Source organism: Onychomys torridus, chromosome 5, assembly GCF_903995425.1.
Source record: "Onychomys torridus chromosome 5, mOncTor1.1, whole genome shotgun sequence".
In the NCBI taxonomy this organism is placed as follows: Eukaryota; Metazoa; Chordata; class Mammalia; order Rodentia; family Cricetidae; genus Onychomys; species Onychomys torridus.
This window is the reverse complement of record NC_050447.1, coordinates 69,728,206-69,752,863: the sequence shown is the minus strand read 5'-3', so window position 1 is coordinate 69,752,863 and position 24,658 is coordinate 69,728,206. Positions and strand designations below refer to the sequence as shown.

Below are 24,658 nucleotides of genomic sequence, written 5' to 3'. Positions count from 1 at the left end.
TGGCCACCACTGTCCCCAGGCTCCCTCTCCTGTACCACTTCTTCCTTTCCTCAGCATAGGCTCCTCTGGGGTCAGGCAGTCCTCTGGCCATCACCAAATGCTCACTGAGTATCAACTGTCCTCAGGCATGGAACAAGGCAGCCAGAGCACCTCATGGTTGGGGACAGGGGAACAGATGGTCAACATTAAACTCATCATAAAGAGGAAGCTTTCATAAACACTAGACAGGAAAGGTTAATTTAGAGTTGGTCTAGAGAAGCTACATTTTAACCTTAATCTAGAATATTTTTCCCTATCCCATTCTCTGTGCTAGGAATGACTTGCTAGGTTATAAAGCTCTAGGTATGTGGGCATTGTTTGGTGGTGTTGCATCTCTCTTTTGTGCTCATCCAGCTTCCCAGGCCCCTCTGTATGGCTCATGTGTTGGTTTGTGTCTGTGACTCATCACCTCCGTGTTCCACTCTGTGCTCCCCAAAGTTCCCCAAAGCCCCCCAGGTAGCAATCATTTCACTCTCATTTTTTGCAATCCTATATAGCCCAGCACAAACCTCAGCGAAGGCTTGTTGGATTAATGGGTCCTTAAGTACCTTCAGCTTTCACAGACTACCTTCTTACGCTGCTCAATCCTCTCTACACATTTTCCATTAAGAGCCAGCTCAAATCTCAGCTCTTTTTTGGGTCTTTTCAAGAAATTTGGAAAAATTATGTCTTATCATTGTAGCTATAATGTTTAAAATTTTCACCTTGCTGATAATTTCCTGGAGGATAGATTCTATGTCCTAAATGCTATTTATTTAGGGTTTGGAGAAAGGGTCCCACTATGGCCTTGAACTCATGATCCTCTAGCCTCATTCTCCTCAGTGCTGTGATTATAGTTGTGTGCCATTATCCTTTGTTAATACTCAACATGACTTAAGGAATATTTCTTGAAAATGCTTTATTTGAAACACTTATGCTTATATGTACATGGGCAGGTATACACACCTGTGCATGTTACACCTGTAACAGCACATGCTCTAACAGACAGAAGCAATCAATTGCACTAGGGTACAGGCCAATGGTAGAATACTTGTATATACCATGAATGAATCCTTGGGCTTGATCTTAGCACCCCAACCCTAAATAGGGTTGAACATTTTAAAATTAATATTTACTCCAAAAAAGTCAATTTCAACCATGTTTTCCTCAAGTACAATAATTTTTCACTTGTTTCATTTTTGCAGTAAAACATCCTAATGATCAATAGAATCTGCTATAAATGACATTCTCCAAGGCAATGAGAATGAACATGGGGAACCTTCAACAGATATCACCTGTGTTTCGTAGTGCCTGACACAACCCTCCAAGCATCAATTTCCCTTTCTATAGTACCATCAGAAACTAACTATCCCACTGACTATGGAACTCACATGTTGAAGGTACTCCTAGCTTGAGGCCTTGAGTCAAAAGCTTAAAACTTGACGTGTATGTCACAGTCATAGAATTTTATCCTGGGGTCCGGAACTCATTATTCCTCTCCAGGACACTGAGAGAAGATAGTCTCAAGGCCACAGCTAGTGACAGATCTGAGCATGTGTGTGAGGATTTGGACTAGAAGAAAAAAGGCCATTTTGATCCAGTTCTACAGAGTGCTATGGAGCAATGGCATTGTGCAAAATGCCCATACAGCAATAAATAAGACATAGCTGAGTCTTGCTTTCTACAGTCCCCCAGTTTAATCCCACTTAAATGGGACATATAGAACATTTAGTTTCCTATATTAAGCAGACTAATCATGGTGAGTACATCTTGTAAAAGTTAGTAGCCATCATCTACTACTGATCATTTACCAAGTGTCAGGCATTGGGTTACACATTGGAAACTTCATTGAATGTGATCACAGTAACCTAAGGAAGGACGGGTTCATGTCAGCTCCTCGTCTGAGAGTATATAGTTCATCATGGTGGGAAAGACATAGCAATAGGAGTGCCAGGTGGATGGTTACATTGTATCTACAGTCAGGAAGCATAGAGAGGATTGGTGTGCTCAGTTTACTTCCTCCTGTTTAGGTTGCTTGGAGCCCCAGCCCATAGAATGGTTCTTCCATCCAGGGTGAGTCCTTTCTTCTCAGTTAACCCTCTCTAAATCTACCGTCACAGATATGCCCAGAGATGAAACTCCAAGGTGATTCCAAACTAACCAAGTGCACAGTCAAGATCAATGCTCATCTTACACATATTGCTTCCTTGGGTGGATATTTAAGGAGAAAAGGCTTTCAATCCTCAGTTTCCAGATGAGGAAAATAAATGCATGAATGGGCAACTTAAATGGCAGAAAGGGAATTTTATTTAACTCTTTCTGTAAGTCTTTCTGAGACAAATCATATTAACCTTTAGTTATCTGGTAATGAATGTCACTATAAAGATGGGGGCATACCAATATATTCTTTCTTAATCTGCCCCTGAAGAAAAAAGTGTCATGATTTTTGTGTATGATCGGTTTGGAAACAGAGCTAGAGATGAGGCCACATGACGGACCAAAGAAATAAAGAACTTGCCGGTGTTTGTAGTTATAAAGTCAATGACTCATGGTCTTCATCTGCCTTTCTTCAGGGCAGATTGAGGGAGATGGCTAGGGACATTATCAGCGTGTTTGTGGGTGAGAAGGATAGTAGAGAAGTGAACCTCCGTCTATCTTGATCCATGTCAGATCATCTGGGTTCAGTACAATGCTCCTATGAAGAGCTGCAAAGCATCACAAAGAAGAAAGTCTCCTCGACAAGACCTCATGGACTCTGATGGGACAAGGCAGAAGTTCTGGGATGCCTTTTGGACAGTGTATTGGAGAACAGCGTGATACATACAGTCAACTTTCTAAGTGCATGTGAATGTGTTTCTGAGGGGCTGGAACTTACTTTGAATATTTTACATAAACTACCACACCAACAACTGAATGACAACCCAGACCTCCCTGCTTTGGTCTAACCAGGGTGGAAAGGCTCTGAGGAGAAGGAAATTATTTTCCAAGGAAAGGTTCATGCTGTTTTTTGAGGGCAGAGTCCAACTTTGCCACCAGAGTGATTGTACCGCATGATGCTGTAGCTTAGGTACATGAATGTCAGCTTGGTCCAGGAAGGTGCTACTGAGAAGGGATGGGACCTTTTGATGGTAGAACCTGGTGGGAGGTCTTTAGGTCCTGCCCTTGTGATGAGTTCATGGGAACCCAGTCTTTTTTTTTCCCTTTTGCTCTCTGACCATGAGACGAACAATGGTTTATCTTACCATGTGACCAGAGGTCTAAAGCAGTGGATCCATTTGACATTGGGAGCCTCAGAATTGGAGCCAACAGAGAATATCACACAAGAGATTATTATAGAAAGACCATAAGAGCTCGAGGACAGGGAGAGCATTGTAAAGTGCTGTCTTTGGACACTGTACAGCCATTACACTCTTGATTCATAGCAGCTGTGGTTACCTGTACAGGACCCGAGCCAGTCAAAATTCTGCATGGAAGTGGGACCTTGGAAGCCCCACTGCTATCTGAAGAGCTGTCAGTGGTTAATGGCTGCCAGGACTGGGGAAGCCATCTTTCTTTGGCAGTGTGGCCACTGGTAGGTTGCCTGTACTCCACTGGACAGCCCCATAGTGATGCACAGATGGGCGGCACTAATTGGACTCTGTGGTTTATTTTCTTTCAGAAATGGAAGAGGACATGAAGTGGGTAGGGGGAGGGGCTGAGGAGTCATCCAGGTATGGATATAATTTTGTATATATGCATACAGATCTCAAAGAAAGAATAAAAAAATATTATCAAAAAATGACTGAAATCCCCCCCCCACCACCATGTATCTGCAAACTAGATAAGCCACATAGGGCCAGCTCAGGCTCAGTGTGCCTCTGAAAACTATTGCAGCATCAACCTCGTCTGAGCATCTTTTGGACTCTGAGTCCTGCTGGTACACAGGGACCTCTGCTCATCTTTCTGTCTTGACTGACCCTTGGCAGACATTCAACAAGCTTTATTGAATGGATGTGGGGGCATGCATTAAGGAATATGGGTTTCATTCATCTTACTCTGGATATGATAGATTTTTCAAAACAATTAAATAAAACAAAGCCTTTTAGAAAGCAAATAAATCTTTTGTACTTCTTCCCAGTGTCCATTGGCGAGCAGAAAGGGGTTGAACATATTATCTGGCTTGAGACCAGAAGGGCAATGAGGCTTGAATCATGGCAATACGCAACCCAGTTCTGTAAGCATGTGTTTGAGCATGTGCATTCCTCCTATCTTCCTCCTCATGTGCTGAGAAAAGGGCAGGTGGGAGAAAGCAGGGAAGGCTCTCATCATAAGACCACGCGCAGGGACTCCTGCATGTGCTCCTGATGAGAACACACTGCTAAATTTCCTCTTGTCATCCCCTGGGGGTTAAATAATGACTGGAAAATTGAGGATGGGTAAGCAGATCAGGGAAAGATTTGGGGCAGAAAGGAAAAGGGAAAAGGATGCACGCTCCTTAAGGTCCTGCAAAGCTGGAATTGAAGACCAGGGCTTGCGGAAGAGAGGAAGAAGAAACACTATGAGCATCTTAATCCATCTGGGTTCAATGTTTTTAATCTTACATTAGTCACATGGACACCATCTTGAGGAAGTCAGAAGAATTAGCAAAGCGGCCTCTTGAGAGGCCAAACACAATTCACACGAGCTGTGAAATGGGTACAATATGGACAAAGAGGAATGAGGAGAGCTCCCATGGCCAGGAACACTGGGTTAGGGACTGTGGTGCAAATTTTGAGAATGAAAATTAGTTCTCACAAGAAACATTTTTCAGAGCCAAGCACTGAGAGGTGCAGATATCCACTATGGAGGTGATTAATTTCCAGTGCCAACCAAGGATGCTGCAGCCTGGGAAGAATTCCAAACTAGAGTTGGGCATCTGGATGGGCTGGATTCTTCCTACTATTCTGCCTCCCTTCTTCCTTCCTCCATTTCCTCCTCTTCTCCTCTCCTCCCCTCTCCTCTCTTTTCTTTCCTGATTGTTTCCTAGTCTTCCTGCCCCCACTCTCCTTTCCTTCTAGTTCTGATGAGAGGCAGACAGGCATCTATGCAAATCAGCAGTCTCATCTGGGGGATGTGTGGGGTTCTGCCTCCCACAGCCCACGGGCTCTTGATGTACATCCCACTATGTCCTGAAGCCACTCCAAACTCTCACAATGCACGTTGTGGCCGACTCAGACACAGTTCTAGTCTCCCACCACATGGCCAAGAGACGAGAATGTGGAAAAGCCTCACGAACACTATGTTATTTGGAGTTGTGTCACAGGCTCCCACATCCCTCTACCAGCATTTTGCTGATGTGGTGGTGTGAGCTGATGCTTCTCCCTCTCCGACCTCTACAACACTACCCTCAGTCACAAACACTGCTTGGCATTTGCCACCCTGTCACCTCATAACAGAAGGACGTTTTCGTCTCTGTGTACTGGTTTTATTCATTTCTTCCTAAATGTACCACCCCTTTCCTGCTTCTATGTGCCCCCAAATAAATGTTTCAAAATGCAAGCTCTCTTGATTCTTCTGAGTGTTTAGTATTGTGCTAAAGGGATTAATTCAGAGCTCAAATTTCATTATGTTTTGTATATGTGCATATGCATGGCACAGTTTTATGTGGGTTCATGTGCAAGGGAAGGTGTGCAGGCATGCGTATGTGTGTGTGTGTGTGTGTGTGTGTTTTCAGGGGACCTAATTTAGGTCTATATCACCCTCAGCCTAGAGTATATTCTTCCTACCATCTTCAAGTTTGGGATCTCTATAGTTGGAAGCTAGCTCAACTTTTTAAAACTGTGTTTCTAAAATTATGTTCCTAATTGAATAATATATCTTTTCTCAAACATAGGAAGCCCCCTCCCTTTTAGCAAGGATGGGATAGAGTGGGGCGAGGTTGAGAAAGGACCTCGGATGTAGCTCAGTCTCCCAGGTCCTGGAATAACTGGCATATGCCACTATGCTCCTCTATCAGACTGTCAGGAAACTGAGCCTTGAGGGATAAACTATCATTCTATGTGGTGAGGTTGGACATCCTATTTAAAGACAGAGCCCAGAATGGCTCTCTCCTGGCAGATTTCTATCTAGTTTCAATGCCATTGGCTGTCACCTATCCTGTGAAACAGCCTCAGGCCTTTCCTGGCTCAGTCCCAGGATCCACTGCAGCACTGGCCTCCCCCCTCTTGACAGCCAGCAAGACTAGATAGGAATGTATGTGTTTGAGGTCTGTTGCTTCCAGCGGGCAGCAAGTGACTCCAAGGCCAGGGCAGGAATAGAGCCATCTCTGCACCCCATCATATTGCCTGACATGTTTTAGGCTCAATAAATGTTAGTAAAGTGAATGCATGTCAATCCTCTGCCCTCCATTCCCCAGGCTAAATATGCCAAATCATTTAGCTGCTGCATACATGACAGTTTCTAGATGATAATGAGGGACTAGAGGAAGTAAAATGTTCTTCCATCTGGCCCAAAGCTGTGTATTTGGGTTCAGAAATGACAGATGCCAGCTATTCTCTTCCACTTTCTCCATCCATGGTATGCTCTCTCAAGGAGGGCCACAGATAACAGTGGAGACTACTCTGCCTGAAGTCAGTGACAGGGAGTTGTATCCATTGTCATCCAAAATATACAGATTCAGAACCTCAAGTTCATGGTTATGACACGCTCTCTTTACAGCTTTGCATGCCCAGCACCCCCTAATTGAAGTCAGAATACTTTGAGGAGACAGGGCAAAACAATTGGTACAGGAGATTAATTTGGTCCCTGCCCTGAACAGAGGAGAGTGCTTCACACACTCACAAGGCTCATGTCTGACCAAGCAGGATCTGCAGCAGAGACTAAGGCTACTGGGACTCTCAAGCCATGGATGGCATTTAGCATCCATAGGATCCACTCTTTACAAAGGCAGGGAGGAGCTGGCCAGCCTTTCTGCAAGTCCTTGGAAAGCAGGCACACCAAGATGCGACCAATAAACCAAGCCTAAGCAAACTCAGAAATTATCATAAATAAGCATTGCCTGATTAACCAAAAGGGCCAATGCCAAAATGACAGGAGGAGGGTGCAGGTTTGGCTCCTGGAGCAAGAGAAAGGAAGGCAGGAATGAGCCTGTCAGCTCAGGCCACTCTGACCTGATAAGAACATAAGCAATCCACAGTCATGTTTCTCTAGACTGAGAAGGGTGACTTGGAGACTCTTGGGTTTCACAAACACAGGCAAGGTTACCCGTCTCCACAGACCTGAGTTCATGTCTGCACAGGAAACTCTGGGCTGTAGTTCATTCCTCATGCATCCTTTCCTGGGGAGGGAATATGCTTGTTTCTTGCCATGCGCATCCTGACCTAAATGGGGGTGGGGTGGGGTCTCACTGTGACTCAGTCAACAGACAACTCATTATTTAAACGTCCATTCTGAGCCTGTTAATTATGATCCCATGCACACAGAGTATGAGTCTCTGGTGCTTTTCCTTGGAGATATCATTTTCTTTCTTCCCTTCTTCCCTCTTTCCTCTTCCCCTCCTCTCTCATTCCCTCCCTTCCTTCTCTTGCTCTGGGGACCAAACACAAATCCTCACATAAACTAGACAAGTGCTCTAACAGTGAGTGAGCCTCAGCCTATTTTACTTTCTTTTTATACAGGTTAAGTTACTCAGTCTGGCCTTGAACTCACAGACTGAATTCAGTCCCAGCAAGGCCTTGAACTCACCATCCTCCTGCCCCAGTCTCCCTGGTAGTTGGGATTATAGGCCTGTATCACTAATTTACAACCAAATTTACTTTCTACATTTCTTTTTTTAATTGTTTTTTTTTGTTTGTTTGTTTTTTTTTTGAGACAGGGTTTCTCTGTGTAGCTTTGCACCTTTCCTGGAATTCATTTGGTAGGCCAGGCTAGCCTTGAACTCACAGAGATCTGCCTGGCTCTGCCTCCTGAGTGCTGTGCCCGGCACTTTCTACATTTCTATAGGCACAATCCAGATGGGGGGTTAAGGGTGACCTGAAAGATGTGACGGACCCTTCCATGCACAGATCAAGGTATAACAAGGTGTTCACTGCCTGCTGGTCACAGCAGCAAGTATTCTTCTGTTTATTAACCTTCCTGGTATCAAGAGTGAGAATCACTATTCCGACACTGTAGCTTGGGCGGGGCCCAGTGGTTACACTGCAGTCTCTGCCTTCGATGCTTGGTCTCTTGTTCCTTCCCTGAAACATCTGCATTCCATAGAGAGCCAGCTGTCAACCTCTGGGATTCCCTTGGCGAGAATCAGTCTTTGTGTGAGGAAATGAACCTACCTGTATGTAGATGAAGTGTTCTTCACTCTTTTCTTAAGAGATAATTAAGTTGTACACACACACACAGGCACATCAATATTTATGTGACCTAGTTCTAACAAGTGAAAGTGTGGGAGGCTGGGAAAAAAAGAAAGGGGATTGCTGCACTTTTGCCTATGGTTTCTTCTAAGCGGACAGACAGGTCAGAGGTCACGGCCAAGCCTAACTGAGCCTATCTAGCTTGCTTCATTGCTTTTGATCTACCTGATTTCTTCAGTTTGGGGGTGTGAATGTCCCTAGAGTATCCATTTTCATCACAGCAGAAAGCCAGTGTGTTTTCTGCAGCATGATGCATCTCTGAGCGTAACTTAGAGAAACAATCATTAATCTTTCTGAAGTGGGAGTTTGGTCCATGAAATGTTCACTTGGCATTTCTTCTTTTTCCCTTGGCATTTGTACTATCTTGGCCAGGTAAAAGCCCACCACACTGGACACCAGCTTACACTACCTTATCTTTCTCAGCATCTTAAGCTCTGCAGGCAAAGGTGCTTGTAAATCCTCAGCACTAGAGGAAGATCCCTGGCAGGATCGGGACCTATCAAGTGTGCTTAAAAGCAATGAATAGCCTTGACAGAAGAACGATTTCTCCTTCCACATGATGGATAACAGAGAAATGAGCAAGGAGACATAGAGGGAGGCAATTTAACAGGCACCTGCAGTGGCAGAGTGACTGATGTTTATGTGGTGTGCAGAGAGACAACAGAGTGGCAATGTGGTCTGTCTCAGCCATTTTTGCTGTGGTCTAATATCTCATGGTGACAGGCTGATCAATTGAAAATAATAGGGCAGAGTTCCAAAAATCGGAGGAGGCTAGGGTCTTTTCCACTCTAACGGAGAAGAAGAATAAGGGTCTTGGGAAAGCTGGGTTCTCTGTGGTGGTGTTTGTTGGTCTCAGCCTGCTCCACAGCTGTGTACCCTCTACAGACAGTGGATGGGTGGATGGAAGGCTATACACAGTGGATCAACAAAAAAGTTGAAGTTGCAAAAGTCTGAGACTGAAAAGCACAAATTTTGTTGGTGTGTTTTTGTGTGTTATATACATGTATACATGTTGATGTTGGTATGAGCACACCCATGTGGAGGCCAGAGGTGGATCTCAGTTATCTCCCTCAATTACTTTCCACCCTCCTTTTTTGAGACAGGGTCTCTCACTGAACCCAGAGCTCACTGATTCATCAGTCTGGCTAGACAGTGAGCACCAGGAATCCACTGGTCTCTATTCCCCCAGGACTGGGATTATGAACACGCCCTACCATACTCAGCTTTTAAATGGGTGCTGGGGACCCAAGGGATCCTTAGCTTGGGTAGCAGGCACTTTACTGACTGAGCCATATCTAAAGCCCTGGATTCTGCTTTTAATGCTGATTTAACTTAGCGCCAATTTTGTGCCATCCTTACCAACTTAGGCCATAGGACCTTCTTAGGGAGACTTCACCAGCCCTCCAAGTATCACAGCACACTTAGCCTTGGCCTTTCTCTGTTCACATGTCTCTCCTCTGTATATTAATCTTCTCCAGTCTTCTACATAGACCTTGAATGGTATATCCCTTCCCAGTCCCAAATATCCCTGTCTTCAATGATTGCTTCATTCCATGGACCCCAAAAGCTGGTTGAACATATGAGACCAACAGCCTCCAGTGTCTTATTACCAGCACCAATGATCATCATTTCTATAGCGCTTTCTCTGTCTAGGAACTGATCTGGGTGCTAGAGATATAAATATGACAAAGACTAGGTGACTCTACCAGAATGCTAGTGATATACACAGTCAGACAAGTTAGACTCATAAGTAGGTTACAATATTTAGAATGTTAAAATCAAAGGTAGTGTTTTTCTATACATAGCCATGTTACATAGAAAATTATACCCAGAAAGTTTTTAACATAAAGTCTTTTCATGTAGTAGAGACTGTCTTGGAACTTTTTGAGTAGCTCAGGGTGGCACTGAACTCCCAATTCTCCTGCCTCTGCCCACCCCCCCCAACTTTGAAATTACAGGTGTATGCTACTAACCTCCAGGAGGCATCTGAACAATTTATAGGATATAACTAAATTTCATTCATTCTCTGCCTGGGCTTGGTAGAGTTTTGGCCATCATCAAGAAAAAAGGAATCCTTACCCACCACCTTGGAATCTGACACAGTCATGAAATCAACCTGATGGTATTTACTGGGGAAAACTAGTGGTACCAAAGGAAAACCATCAAGCATGAACTTATCAAGTTCTTATTAAAGTGGAAGTCAAAAAATATGGTATGTCTTCCTTTAAGACCAACCTGAAATACTGCATTGTGTACCATAGCTGTAAGTGCCTAGATACACCACTGTTCAGACATACCAAGATACACATGCCATATCTGCACCCTGGAACTCTTGGAGCTCCACCCAGCATTGTTAACCATGTTAACATATCCTAACATGTTCCTAACTGTGGCTCAGGGCAGATGTAGCCAAGTGCTTATTGCCAGTCTACTCCTTGAAGCCTTCTCTAACAGCACTGTGATTTTACTTTGGGATTTTCCTTCTTCCACAATGCCACATGGTTAAGTTGCCAAGCAAGATGGTCCCATTTTCTTTGTCAAAGGTTGCTTTAGAAAGGATACCAGAGAGCTTGCTTCTATGTACTTTCATTGCTATGGGAGGACACAGCGAGAAAGGGAGCCATCTGTAAGCAAGACACAGAGGCTCCCTAGGGATTTCACTGGCCTTTGCAGTCTACGGAATCACGGGCGTTGTTACTGGTCATTGTTTACTCTTTCTAACAGCTGGAGCTCTAAGGCATTCTTACTTGTAGTGGCTTACTCAGTAACTCTAGAGATTTATTGTAGTGTGTGTGTGTGTGTGTGTGTGTGTGTGTGTGTGTGTGTGTGTGTACTACAAAGGCCAAAGAGGATATCAGACCCCCTGGAGCTGGAGTTAGAAGCTGTTGTGAGCTGCCCATCATGTGTGCTGAAAACCAAACCCCAGTCCTCTACAGGAGCAGCAAGTGCCCTTGACTGCTGAGCTATCTTTCTAGCTCCTTACCGGATAATTCTAAGAAACACAAATCAATATTCATTCCAGGCAACTGTTGATACCCTTCTCTATGTCAAGGGAAAAAATGGTACCCACAAATCCAAGGTGAGTACAGTCCCAGGGTAGACCCTTCCAGGCCACCAAGATCAGCTTCAACTGTAGGCAGGAAAAGTCTAGTCCTTCATTTCTACTTTTTAAAGCTTTCCAGGCAAGCTGGGAGAGTCAGGAGCTCTAAGGAGGATTGTAACTAGGGATTTATGGAGCTAGATTGAATAACACAGGCTCCTTGTAACTTAACTGTCTGTTTACACAGGACTGTGCCTAATTGTATGTGTGTGGTTTTATGAGGGGACTAATTTCACAACTTGGGGAGGCCCGCAGAGGCTTCCTACTACTTACTCAAGGTCAGAAAATCTGAGCTTGCTTTACCCAGCAGGGCTGCATAATGGGATGATTTGGCCACTGGTGTGGTTACCAGGTGTCTTGAAGGGTCTACATTTGGCTGTACTTTGTGCTTTGATCTTGAAAGGGGAGGTCTCTTGCCTTGCCCCTTGGCATTGTATAAAAAGCCCTTTGGAATAATAAATCTCAAGGCGACTGGTATTGACCCAAGCTCCCCCCACCCAGCTATCCCGTGTCTCTGTCTTTATTATTGTCTCTTTCTATCTTTCTATTATTTACTCATTCCTCTCTTCTCCCCACAAGAACCCTTGGACAGATTGGAGCTGGACTCTGACAGACTCTGGTAACTGTTATTATTCCGTCCCTAAAGAATTACTGTAGAAGATGCAGTATTAGTTACCCTTGTATAGCTGTGACCAACACACCTGACAGACACAACTTTAAAAAAGGGATGGGTCATTTTACCTCACAGTTCATCACAGTTGGGTAGAGAGAGGGGGAAACAGAAACGGGACGAGGGCAGGATAGAGTTATCAAGACCATACCTCCAGTGAACCATATCCCCCAGCTAAGTCCCCCCTCCTAGAGCTTCCAGGATTTCCTAAAATAGCACCACCAAATGGGCCCCTAAGAGTCTGTGGGTAACATTTTCCAGTTAAACCACGACAATGCTCGACATGCTTAGAAAATGAAGACATTCATAAGGGTAATATCTAAGTCTCAGCACTCACATATTTCCATAAATGAGAACCCTATGGGGTGTATGACAGTGGACCACACTCCCCTGTACAAACTCACAGGGGCCGTCACCCCAATCCACACTGGATTGTACCAGCTGCCCCATTGCATGTTGCTGTAGAAAGATCATTTGCTTCCTCGGTAATGAGGCAAAGCCAACACAAGGGGAGGTATGTTTGCAGGATTCTAGGAAAAAGGATGCCATATACTGCAGGAAGCTTCTCCAACCACAGTGTCTTCTAATCTCTGGCAGGGGAGGTCTGTTTAGCAGAGAACACCCCCTTCTTTGGGGGATGATCAGGAGAGGAACTTCATTTCCTAGCAATGATAGAAACTAGTCGGGCTAAACCTGATATAAAAACCTATCACATAATAAATATTTGCAAGTACAACTGCAATTAAAGCTGGCTTTAGAGTAAACTTAAGCAAAACAAAACCTAATGATAAGGAACAGAATGGATGATCCTGAAATGGCTTCAAGGAGGGCATGGGCTAGAAGACATTTCCTGGATCAAGGAGGTAAGACCTCTAACAGGAAATGAGGAATTCATACCATGTGTTTTGATTTCCATTCATTTTTTCCCCTAATTGTGATTTCTTTTGGAATTGGACTGGTATTTCCACAGTGTTTTTTAACCCACCCCCTCCAAAGCCACACTGGCACATGAGAAGATTCTGTCATAAGTTAACAGGGAAATGAAAATGAAAATAGATCCCACCTATTAGGAGGGATAGTTCATTTTTGTAGTTCATTAATTAATTTGTTGTTGTTTTTGAGACAAGGTCTCTCTCCATAGCTGTGGCTGTCTTGAAATTCATTATGTAGATTACACTGGCTTTAGACTCACAGAGATCTGCCTGCCTCTGCCTGGGGACTGGCTGGGACTAAAGGTGGGTGCCACCATGCCTGGATATGCTCTTTTTTTTTTTTTTTTTTAAAGGGGTAAGCATTGATGTGAATGCCAAACATGATTGCTGGGAGTGTATCCTTAAAGTGGTCTGTTGCTACATACACTGCTAGTGGCCTCTCAAAAGCTGGACAAAGAATTGTCACATGATATAAATATCAGTTCCAGTTTTAGACTCACACATCCCCCCAAAATGAAAGCAAGGGTTTGAACAATGCACACAGTTGTACATCCATGGCAACAGCAGCATTCTGCACGAAAGCCCAAGGGTGGTAGAAACTCTCAATTGTCCCCAGAGGGGGAAGAAGATAAACTCAGGGTGGTACAGACAGTTGGGTGTCAGCACTGAAAGTAAGAAAATTCTGACATGTGCTTCAACATGGATGAACTCTGAGAACATCATAAACTAAATGAGCTGAACGAAAAAGAAACACTGCCATTTGATCCCACTTCTGCGAGGCCCCAAGAGCAGTCAGGTTCAGGGTAGAGTGGAGGTTGCCAGGGGCTAAGGAGGCGCACAGGGAACAGCTGTTTGTTAGGACAGAGTCTGTTTGGGATGATGAAAACATTCTGGAAATAGACAGTGGTGGTACTGCTGAGGGTGAACTGTATACCCCAGAATGATAAAAACCTGTTATACATATTTTGCCACAGTCAGATAAGAGGAGAGGGGAGCCATGGTGACAGGCAATACTTACAAGATATAGGCGATCACCCCAATGGACCAGCAGTCAACAGCTTTGCTGTATGGTTTCTGAGCAAGAACTTCAGGAGCTGTGGACAGATGAAGGAGATTCACAGTCTCGATGATTTAGACGCCTGAGACCAAGGACATTTACCTGGACTTTTCATGTTCTGATTTTTGTTTTTCCTTGTTGGATACTCAGATTTTGAGCCACCTGTGAGTCTAGAAACTGAGCAGGGGCTGAGGAACCCAAACTCTCAGTGGTAGAATGCATGCTCAGCCTACACAAAGTCCTACGTTCAAGTTCAACCCCAAGTTCCAATATTTAAATAAATAGTAATAATTTTGTTAGCTTTTCTAACCAAAAAAATACAAAGAGGTGTGTGTGTGTGTGTGTGTGTGTGTGTGTGTGTGTGTGTGTAGAAATAATCATCCACAATTGATCAATAAATATCATCTAAGTATCATAGCTTAGTCAACAGTATTGTGAGAAGGCAACACTAAATTGGGGTATGGAGTATGAGCTGTACCCCAAAACTGACTAAGGACAGCATCCCTGGCTCCTGTGGGGTTTGGTGAGGTACCACGGGGACAAGGACACATAGCCCTTCCTGTGCCTTCATGGAGTGTGTGGTACAGCCGAGAGGGCAGGGCTAGCCTGGAGCTCTCTTGTTTTCCCTCAGTTTGGGTATCTGCCTACCGGCACTCTCACCTGCTCCTCTGCAGAACAGGGGGACTGCTACTTAATCTCCCTTCATCACTGAGCCAGTAGGCCACCAAGAGACATTGCCTCCAGGGCTTGGGCTCAGTTTGACCCCACCCTGGTGCCCGCGTTCCTGGTCTTGTGGCCACAGCTCAGGATCAGGTATCCACCTGGTGTCTGTGACCCACAGCATCTAGTGCAGGAAGCACTCGATGTGGAATAAATACATATGAGATGATCCATCTCCCTGACTAGTGAAATCTCCTTTACCTTAACATATATATGCTCGAGGCCTCTTTAGTACACAAGTTCCAGAACAATCACAAAGGTAGACAAAGTGAAAATAGAATCACTGATAAAGTCCTTGCTATGCCTACAATTGTGTGTCCTCTGGGATTCGGATGGCTTACTAACCCCAACACCCTTGGGGAAACACTGTTATCATACATTCATTATCCCCAAGTTATAGGGGAAGACACAAGGGCACTGAGAGGTTGAGCCAAGCGGTCAAAGCCATCCAGCCAAGAAGTGATCTCTTCACCCACTTCTGCTCCAAAGGGCCCTAATCTCACTAAGTGCTGCTATCAGCTGGGGCTTGTGCCAGCAGCTCCTAATGCTCACTGCTCTCGTCTTATCAACAGACACTGAGAAATGCACCTGAGCTCGGAGAGCAAGGGCAGGAAACGGAGCCTTGGAGAAGTGGTTTTTCCCAAGCCACAGTCGGACATGGAAAAGCAAGCCAGTCTGAGCCTCGTTCTGGATCTTTCTGTTAGACCATACTGTCTTATTAAAGCGAGAACTTCTTTAGTCCGTAAGAAAAGTCCAGAAAATCTGCCATGGAAATCTGACCTTTCATTCTTTTGAAGATAAGTGACTCCCTGAGCAAGAACAGGAAAGGTGCAGGCGGAAAAGATGACTCAGTTGGTGAAGAGCTTGTCTTGCAAGCAAGAGGGACAGAGTATGACCCCTAGGACTCAAATAAAAAGTGTGGAAAAGCTGGGCGGTGGTGGCGCACGCCTTTAATCCCAGCACTCGGGAGGCAGAGCCAAGTGGATCTCTGTGAGTTCGAGGCCAGCCTGGTCTATAGAGTGAGACCTAGGACAGATACCAAAACTACACAGAGAAATCCTATCTCAAAAAACAAAATGAAGCAAAACAAAAGTGTGGAAGCACACTTGTGATCCCAGCGCTGGGGAGGGAGAGGGAGATGAATATGTGGAGTGTACTAGCTGGCCAGCCTATCCTACTTGGTGAGTTCTAGGCCAGTGAGAGAGATACTGCCTCAAATAACTCAGGGTGGACAGTGGTTGAGTCATGATAGACCAAGCTGTTCTCTGACCTCCATACAAAGGTTCACACATGTACACATACACCCACCCACATACATGCATCTGCACATACACAAATGTGCACATACATACACATATATATCCATTTGTTAAAAAGAATAGGAAGCCATACAAACTCCTGTTGGGTATCTGTTCATGAGTAAGAAATACAGCCTACGGATCGACCCAAATCTCATTTTACATTTCAGTCCTAAATTCCATCATGTTTTTTATCAGACTTTTTTTTAACAGAACGAAAGAAGTGCATTTGCATACCTGTCTTGTCTTTGCTATGGTTGCCCTCAACGCAGTAGCAAAAAGGTTTATAGACCAGTGAAGCAGGGTGCTCACCACCTTGAGAAACAGCCATTGGAGAGTTAGAAGCCAGGTGCATAAATGGGTCCTTCCTGACTCACTGCTAAGAGGATGTTTTTCAGCCTCCTCTGTTATGGGAAGTGACAAAGGGAGCCACTTAACCACAATAAATGTCCTTTTGATTTAGGAGGCTGACACCCTGGTCCAAGTGGACACATTGGCACAGATGGTGCTCAGTGACTGCACCTGCAGGAGCACTCTGGGGCCTGATGACAAGTTTATCACAGGTAGAGGAGGCACCCAGAATACCTGATGACATTCTCGCTACACACAGAGTGACCCAGATGTCAGGAGCAGGGTCAAGCTGGTGGGTAGAGGCCCTGGACCACTTCAAGGATCTCAGGGCTCATTAGCAAGAAGGCCAGCCTTTCAGCCTGGTCCTACCAACCTGCCAAGCCAGGTGTCAAATGGCACAGAAGCACAGCGAAATTAGTGCCAGCCTGATAGCACAAACTCACTGTCATTGCAGCAGGTGCCCAATGGTGACAGACACAGAGAAGGAAGCTGTCCAGATCTATTGACAGCTGCTTACATAGTATATAAGCAAAGACTGAGTCCACGTCCTGGGCTAAGATGTACAGAGACCACTGCCCTGCAAAGCCGTAGCTCTCCGAGGATGATCTCAGTTGTCTGTTTCCTTTTCCTCCCTCTAATTGACTGTGGGAGATGGGGGAGATCTCTAAAAGAATAAAACCCATTTCCAAGTCCTCAATGTTTAGAGAGACAAGAGTGTGCTGGTACTAGCCCCACACTTCACCTTGAGCAGGAACACCACTAACATTCTGGGCAGTTGGGGAAGGCACTGTAAAAGAATTCAAAGCAAGCAGTTGATTCACATTACTTGAAACGCTGAGGTTTGTGTGTGTGCGTGAGGACACATTTGGAGGCCAGAGGACAGACAGCCTTTCTCAAGTACCATACATTTTTTTTTTTTTTTGAGACAAGGCTTTCCATGGCCTGAAACTCAGTTAGTAGGCTAGGCTAGCTGGCCAGTGAGCCCCAGGGATCCACCACAGGTCCCTGTTTCCTCAGTGCTGGTATTACAACCCCATCATATTCAGTTTCTAAAACAAAAACAAAACCAAAAACCAAAAGCCATAGGTTCTGGGGATTGAACTCAGGTCCCCAAGCCAGGCACTTTACCACCTGAGCCATCTCACCAGGCCTATGATCTTCAGGTTCTTGAAGCCATGTACTTGCTACAATCATTTTTACATTGTGGGATTCTACCTATGCAATACAGTTTGTAACATCAATCATATGGCTAGAAAATGTTTCTGGTTTGCATTTGGAGCCTGAATGTTAGAAGAAAGTTCTAACTTATCAATAGGCAAATATTTGGATAAAAGGATTGTGGATGAAAATGTATGCATTCATGTCAAACTTCTGTTGCTCATTTTGATGTCTTATTTAAGCTATACCGATAAAAGTAATTTTAGTCAACTTGTAGGGGGATAAACCATTTACCTTCTGGTGAAGTTCTTAACTGCATTTGAAATCAAAGACTGGAGGTGAAATATGACATAAAATGCCAGGCAAAGCAGCTCATGATTGAGGGAAGATGAGGATTGTTGTGGGTCTGAGGTCAGCCTGAGCCACAGTGAGTTCCTGGCCAGCACAGGCTACAGAGTGAAACTTTGTTTTCGAAGCATAAAGTCCTAAAACTAAAAACAAAACAAAACAAAAAAATAATATTTAAAAACATGAAGCAAAGCAGCAGGCAGTGGTGGTGCACACCTTTAATCCCAGAACTTGGGAGGCAGCGTCAGGCAAATCTCTATGAGTTTGAGGCCAGCCTGGTCTACAGAGCAAGATCCAGGTCAGGGACCAAAACTACACAGAGAAACCCTGTCTTTAAAAACAAAACAAAACAAAAAAGAAAGAAAGAAAAAGACAAAAAAACTACAAAGCAAAGTGCTTTGCAAACAGTATCCTCAGTAATTCTAAGTATTTAAAAACACTGCGACATGAGTCATACACCAAGAGCCCAAGTTCTGATTTCACCTGTAACGTGACTGCTGGAACCACAGGACTAGGGAACATCCTTTGGAAAAGCTCACCCCAATGGCTTTCAATGCTTTCCTTTCATCCCACAGACATGCTTGAAAAACAAAATCTCAGGGGCAGGGATACAGCTCAGAGGTAGAACACTTGCTTAGAATGTGTGAGACCAGGCAGGAACCAGAAGGCAGGGTTATAAAGTAAAGGAAGCCGAGTCCTGCTCTGGACTTTCCACTCGGATTTGCTCCAACACGAATTAAAGCCTGGACTGGAGGTGGCCCCTTGTCTGCATCCATGAGCTTTGCCTTCACCATGGCACTCATGGATGCAGACGTGCAGAAAGCAGATTAAGCACATGATGGTTTCCATCAAACAAGATGCCAATGAGAAAGCAGAAACAGATGTGAAGGCCGAAGAACACTTAAACATGGAGAAAGGTTATCATGTGCAAACCCAAAGACTTAAGATTATGGACTATTATGAGAAGAAAGAAGAGCAGATTGAGCAGCAAAAGAAAATTCAAAAGTCTAATCTGATGACTCAAACAGGGCTCAAAGTCCTCAGAGAAAGATCTCACTTATCTGCTCAATAAGGCAAAGCAGCAAGGTGGTAAAAGATACAACCAGGTACCAAGTGCTGCTGGGTGGGCTGGTCCTCCAGTGCTCATACCAGCTGTTGGACCCTCGAATGCCTGTGCATTGCAGGAAACAAGGTTTCCCTTTGGTGAAGGCTGCAGTACAAAAAGCAATTCCTATGTAAACAATTGCCACCAAGAAAGATGTTGATGTCCAGACTGATGAGGAGGCTTACCTGCCTGAGGAGATAGCGCAGGTGGAGTTGAAATCTATACTGGGGATTGCCAGATAAAGGTTTCTAATGCTCTGGAAAGCCAGTCAGACCTCATAGGCCAGCAGATGGTGATGGAAGTCTGGGGTGCCTTGTTTGGTGCAAATGCCAATAGGAAGTTTCTGGACTGAGCCTGGGGCGGTGCTGGTCATCTGAGGCTGTACTCCTGAAGAACCAGAGATCTGTGTGGCTTCTTCTGTCTGTTCTAATACTGATAATCTAATACTGATACCCTCTGCAGCTAATGCCCTCGGCTCAGTGTCAACCGAAGGGTCATTTGGTGTGGAACCCAGCTCCAGCTCATCTGACACCACAGCTGTGTACGGGTTCTGCAGCAGGACACGAGGGGTCAGATGATGCTGTGTGGCCCTCACCAAGGACCCATTTTTTTCCCCTGCTCCTACTCTGGTCTAGAGTGAGTTGTACATGCTGTCCCCTGCTCTTTGGGTGTAAAGTGCATTGGGGGGGGGGGGGGGTCTTACGTTCCTCCAGCAACACTAGCTTCACTGTTACTATTTGGGTCTAGTTTTCCTTATCTGTAAATATGATTAAAAACCTAAGCCACAAATACTCTTTATTTATTAATACAAAAGGTTTATGTGGAAGAAAAAAGAATGTGTGAGACTCTCGGTTTAATATACACACGTGCATGCATGCACAATCTTTAAATAGGTTGACATGGAGATCAAATCCCAGGATCTCCCAAAGCCAGTGGAGAGACTGTCTCCAGTTCTACCCTTCTGTTCTCCTGAGTCCACCTGCTGGTTTGAGACCACCTCTTCCCATTTTCTGCATTTCTTTTCAGCTGCACAGTAGCAGATAGAGAGCACTTGGGGAGTGACTGAGTTTTCTGGTCTTTTCTGCAGCCAGCTTGCACGGCGATAACCAGCCAAATGCCTTATTATTGTGCTATTGGTCTCAGACCACTTGGCAGAAGTCTGCTGCAATTCTTCTAAAAAATAAAATAAATTCACAGCATCCAGCTGACAACCTTGGGGATGATAATGAGTTTCTAGACCAATGAGGTGCAGAGCTGAGCCTGGGGACTTAGCAAACAACACCCTGTGAGCCAGGCTGCCAGGGTTCCATGTGCCTGGAGATGCCAGGGGATTTTCCCCTCAAGGTGAAAGATTCTTTTCTAATAGCATGCAGCAGAATTGACATGTGGTGGGAAATTTAGTCAATGACTTCCCAATAACCCCAACACTTTTAAAATAGGTAGGCTTTCAATTCAATTCAGGTAAATGAGTTAATGACAAGGGACTAGGGGTTGTGGTACTAGGCAGAACAGGAAAGGGCCTGTTCTCTGGGCACAGCCTTGTAAAGAGCCCAATGGAGAAGACCGTAGAGAGACCCATCCACTTGAAGGTATTGAAAAGAACTTATACATGGTATGTCCCATCCTCTGACTGTCCATTAGGCTTGGTCAAAGCCAGCCTTTTTAGGCATAGAGAGAGAAAGCTGGGGCTGTGGGGGAACTCTATCTGGGTAATACACAGTTGGGTCCTTCAAACCTCTCACCAAAATCCTCCAAAATAGCAGCCTCATAGTTCACTGGGCCTTATAATATCCCCCTCCACCTGTCCCAGCTTTGGGAATCACATTGTTACATCTAGACTTCATAGTGCTGGAGACAGGGGTATAGAACAGCCCTTGTATGTCCCAGGCCAAGCATAGTCTAGTTCAACTGAGACCCAACCTAGTCATCACACATACCATCATTCTTATGAGATGATACTTTCAAACTCGGTACAAGTGGATTATAAAGAGATCTATCACTTTAAGAATATTTAGTGAGTACATACAATGGAGGGGGGGAGGTGAGAGGGAGGTGAAGGAGAGGGAGGGTGAAGGAGAAAGAGGAAGAGAGAGGAAAGAAAGGGAGGAAGGAAAAGTAAGAAAAAGAACCCAAATGGATTTTAGAGTGCCAGTAACTGTTTATTAGGAAATACGTATATTGAGTAAAAGCAAGATCAATCATTCCATAATCAAGTAATTTCTGCCAGGAATTTGTGGGATAAAAGAAAATTGGCTCTAATTCTCTACATATGGGTATGTCTGCCACCCAGCCCATTCTTCTTTTAAAAACCCTTTCTCAAAGACATCTCAGAATTACTAGGTTTAAATCTAGTAGGAGAAAGATGTTATTTTATGAGCTAACAGCTCAAAACTTCCTCCCTCGCGGGACTTAGGGTCCTGTTCAGCTTTCCTCAGTCTTCCTCATGGAAACTTACCAGTTCATTACAGTAAATGAAAGCTCGCGTTTATGCAAACCATGTAGGTGCAGTCAAGCATCAGATCATCCCACAAGCTATCAGAGTTCTCCACAGACAGAGTTCTCTGGATGTCTGTGTTTCCCTCAGGCTTTGTGGAAAATAGTAGGTCTAGAATTTAACACGAAGGGATTTATTACTGTAAGACGCAACCAACCCACATACGGAAAATTCCACTCTGTGGGCAATGGCGTCTATAACTCTAGCTATTTTATATTGATTTAGGGAAAGTGTTCCTGGTAAGCGTGGGGCCCAAAAGATGTGGGGAAGAAAAGAAAGAATTTTAGGGGCCTTTCATCTTGTTTTTAAAATAATTTAATTGCTGATTTTTTTCTTCTTGAAAGGGAGTCAGGAAAAAGATTTATCTAAGTGAAAACAGAGATCAGCTGTCCTGTGCAGGTGGGGACATGGGAACCAATTTTACAAAGAAGAGGAACTTCCCCCTCTCCTGAGCACTCTAGAACAAAGCAGTTCCTGCTAGGAGGTTAAACAAGAGACCATCCCCCGTCACTAAGTTCAAGTTCACATTGGAGGTGATTTGTTCCCCTCTTTAAATGTTCATTCTACCCTTCCTCTAGCACATCATAGACGATCACCTCAGTGGGTGAAGGACAGTAACACAGTCAGGAAGGTGCAGCCCAAGATGCCAGAATAAAAGTCAATGGTCTAGAACCAAGGGTATTGGAATGGCATTACTCACTTGATGCAATCATTTCATCAGTGGTGACTAGAGTGCCTGCCTGTACTGGGTCCTGGCTTTATGGGGTGAGGAAGTGACTCTGGCTACTGCTGGATAGGAACATGGTGTTCCTCTTCTCCTGGGCACTGAGCTCAGAAGTAACTGAACATCAGCCACAGGAGCTGCCTTCTCAAGGAAGAGTGTGAAAAAACAGACATGCTCATCAGGCACAGAGGAAGAAGTGCTCCAAAGCTCAAGTGTAGTTTGACTGAAAGTCTGAAATTAGTGCATTTCCTCTGAATAAAACCCATGGTGCCCATACCTGTAATCCCAGCACTTGGGAGTTAGAGGCAAGAAGATCGGAAGTTCAAGGTAATCCTTGAATCTATTAACAAGTCCGATGATAGCCTGAACTACATGAAACAAACAAAAGGCAACTCTACATTTTTAGAACCTGGGCTAGAGTAAGAGGAGACTTATAGGTAGGCTTCTCTGTCATTATGTCTTAGAGATATCATTATCTGTCCATGTTTTGGTGTCTTGTTTGTCAGAGTGCTTGATACTTGAGTGAAAAGAATGTGTGGTCTGTGGAATAGCTGAATGTGACCTCTGTGGTATTGTGTCCCCCCAAAATATTGTGTGTTCCCCAAAATAAACTTATCTGGGGTCAGAGAACAGGACAGCCACAATATTAAACATGAGGATAGGCAGTGGTATCACACGCCTTTAATCCCAGCACTCGGAAGGCAGAGCCAGGCGGATCTCTGTGAGTTCAAGGCCACATTAGAAACAGCCAGGCATGGTGACTCTTGCCTTTAATCCCAGAAATCCAGCCTTTAATCCCAGGGAGTGATGGTAGAAAGTAGAAAGATTATATAAGGCATGAAGACCAGAAACTAGCAGCATTTGGCTGGTTCAGCATTTGGCTGGTTAAGCTTTTAGGCTTTGGAGCAACAGCAGTTCAGCTGAGACCCATTGGAATGAGGACATAGAAGTTTCCAGTCTGAGGAAACAAGACCAGCTGAGGAACTGGCGAGGTGAGGTAGTTGTGGTTTGTTCTGTCTCTCTGATCTTCCAGCATTCACCCCAATAACTGGCCTCAGGTTTGTTCTTATTAATGAGACCTGTTAAGATTCCTGCTACATCCCTCTCTTGATAAGGAATGTCATGAAGCCTGTGACCAGTTAAACTGTTGGATCACAAGTGGTGGTCTTGCCCTTCAGGAAGACACAAGAAGAAACACTTGTCTGTTAGATGAGTGAAAACAGGCAAACACTACAGCAGAGTTTCAAAGAGTGAGTGACACTGCATGTGATGGGGAGGCAAGAAGATGCTGTGGAATATTAGTTGAAGATGTGTTATATGTGTTTATGCTGTGGAATATTTATTTTAATGCTGCAAAGATGCATTGCATTCTTTTATGTTGCATTCTTTAACTCTGTGAAGTTGTGTTACTTTGCCTGTCTAAAATACCTGATTAGTCTAATAAAGAGCTGAATGGCCAATAGCTAGGGAGGAGAGAGAAATAGTCAGGGCTGGCATGCAGAGAGAAAAAACAGGAAGAGAAATCTAGGCTTAAGAGAAGTGGGAGGAGCAAGAAAAGGAGAAGGAAAGGAGGACACCAGGGGCCAGCCAGCCATTGAGTAAGAAGGAAAGAAAGATACATAGAATAAAGAGAGGTAAAAAGCCCAGAGGCAAAATGTAGTTAAAGAGAAATGGGATAATTTAAGTTAGAAAGCTGGCTAGAAACAAGCCAAGCTATGGCCAGGCACTCATAAGTAAGAAAAAGTCTCTGTGTATTTATTTGGGAGCTGGGTGATGGGGCCCCCAAAAAGTAAAACAATAAAAACAGATGTTTTGATTATTTAAATTAGTTTGAGACTGGGTCTTTCATAGCTCAGGCTAGCCTCAGACTCATTATGTAGCCAAGGATGACCTTGAACTTGTGATCTTCCTGCCTTTCCCTCCCAAGTGCTAGGATGACTGGCATTCACCAGCACAGGTCTAGTCTATGCTAAATGTTGGGATCAAACCTGGGGCTTTGTCCATGCTGGGCAAGCACTCTACCAATTGAGCTACATCCCCAGTGATAATTTCTTTTAACCAGTGGGAAAGAAGAAAGTTCAGAGATGAAAAACTAAAAGTGCTTGTTGTAGAATATTATTTTAAGGTGTATTACTTTTGTTTATGTTGCATTTGTTTAACTCTGTGAAGCTGTGTTACTGGGCCTGTCTAAAACACCTGATGGTCTAATAAAGAGCTGAACAGCCAATAGTGAAGCAAGAGAGAGAAATAGGTGGAGCTGGCAGACAGACAGGATAAATAGAAAGAGAAATCTGGGAGAAGGAATGAGAGGAAGAAGTAG

General features: G+C 44.4%; 1 protein-coding gene and 1 pseudogene across 4 annotated transcripts in view; one reads left to right on the top strand and one right to left on the bottom strand.

Annotated features, from left to right (window-relative positions):
* Positions 1 to 24,658, bottom strand: part of Camk1d (calcium/calmodulin dependent protein kinase ID) — a 401,898-nt gene that overhangs the window by 21,548 nt on the left and 355,692 nt on the right. For all 4 annotated transcript variants that reach the window (XM_036187629.1, XM_036187632.1, XM_036187631.1 and 1 more), the window contains exon 6: positions 14,102 to 14,177. In XM_036187629.1, coding sequence (XP_036043522.1) covers positions 14,102 to 14,177 — 76 coding nt within the window. The remainder of the gene's footprint in view (positions 1 to 14,101; positions 14,178 to 24,658) is intronic.
* LOC118583884 lies at positions 18,808 to 19,472 on the top strand (annotated as a pseudogene).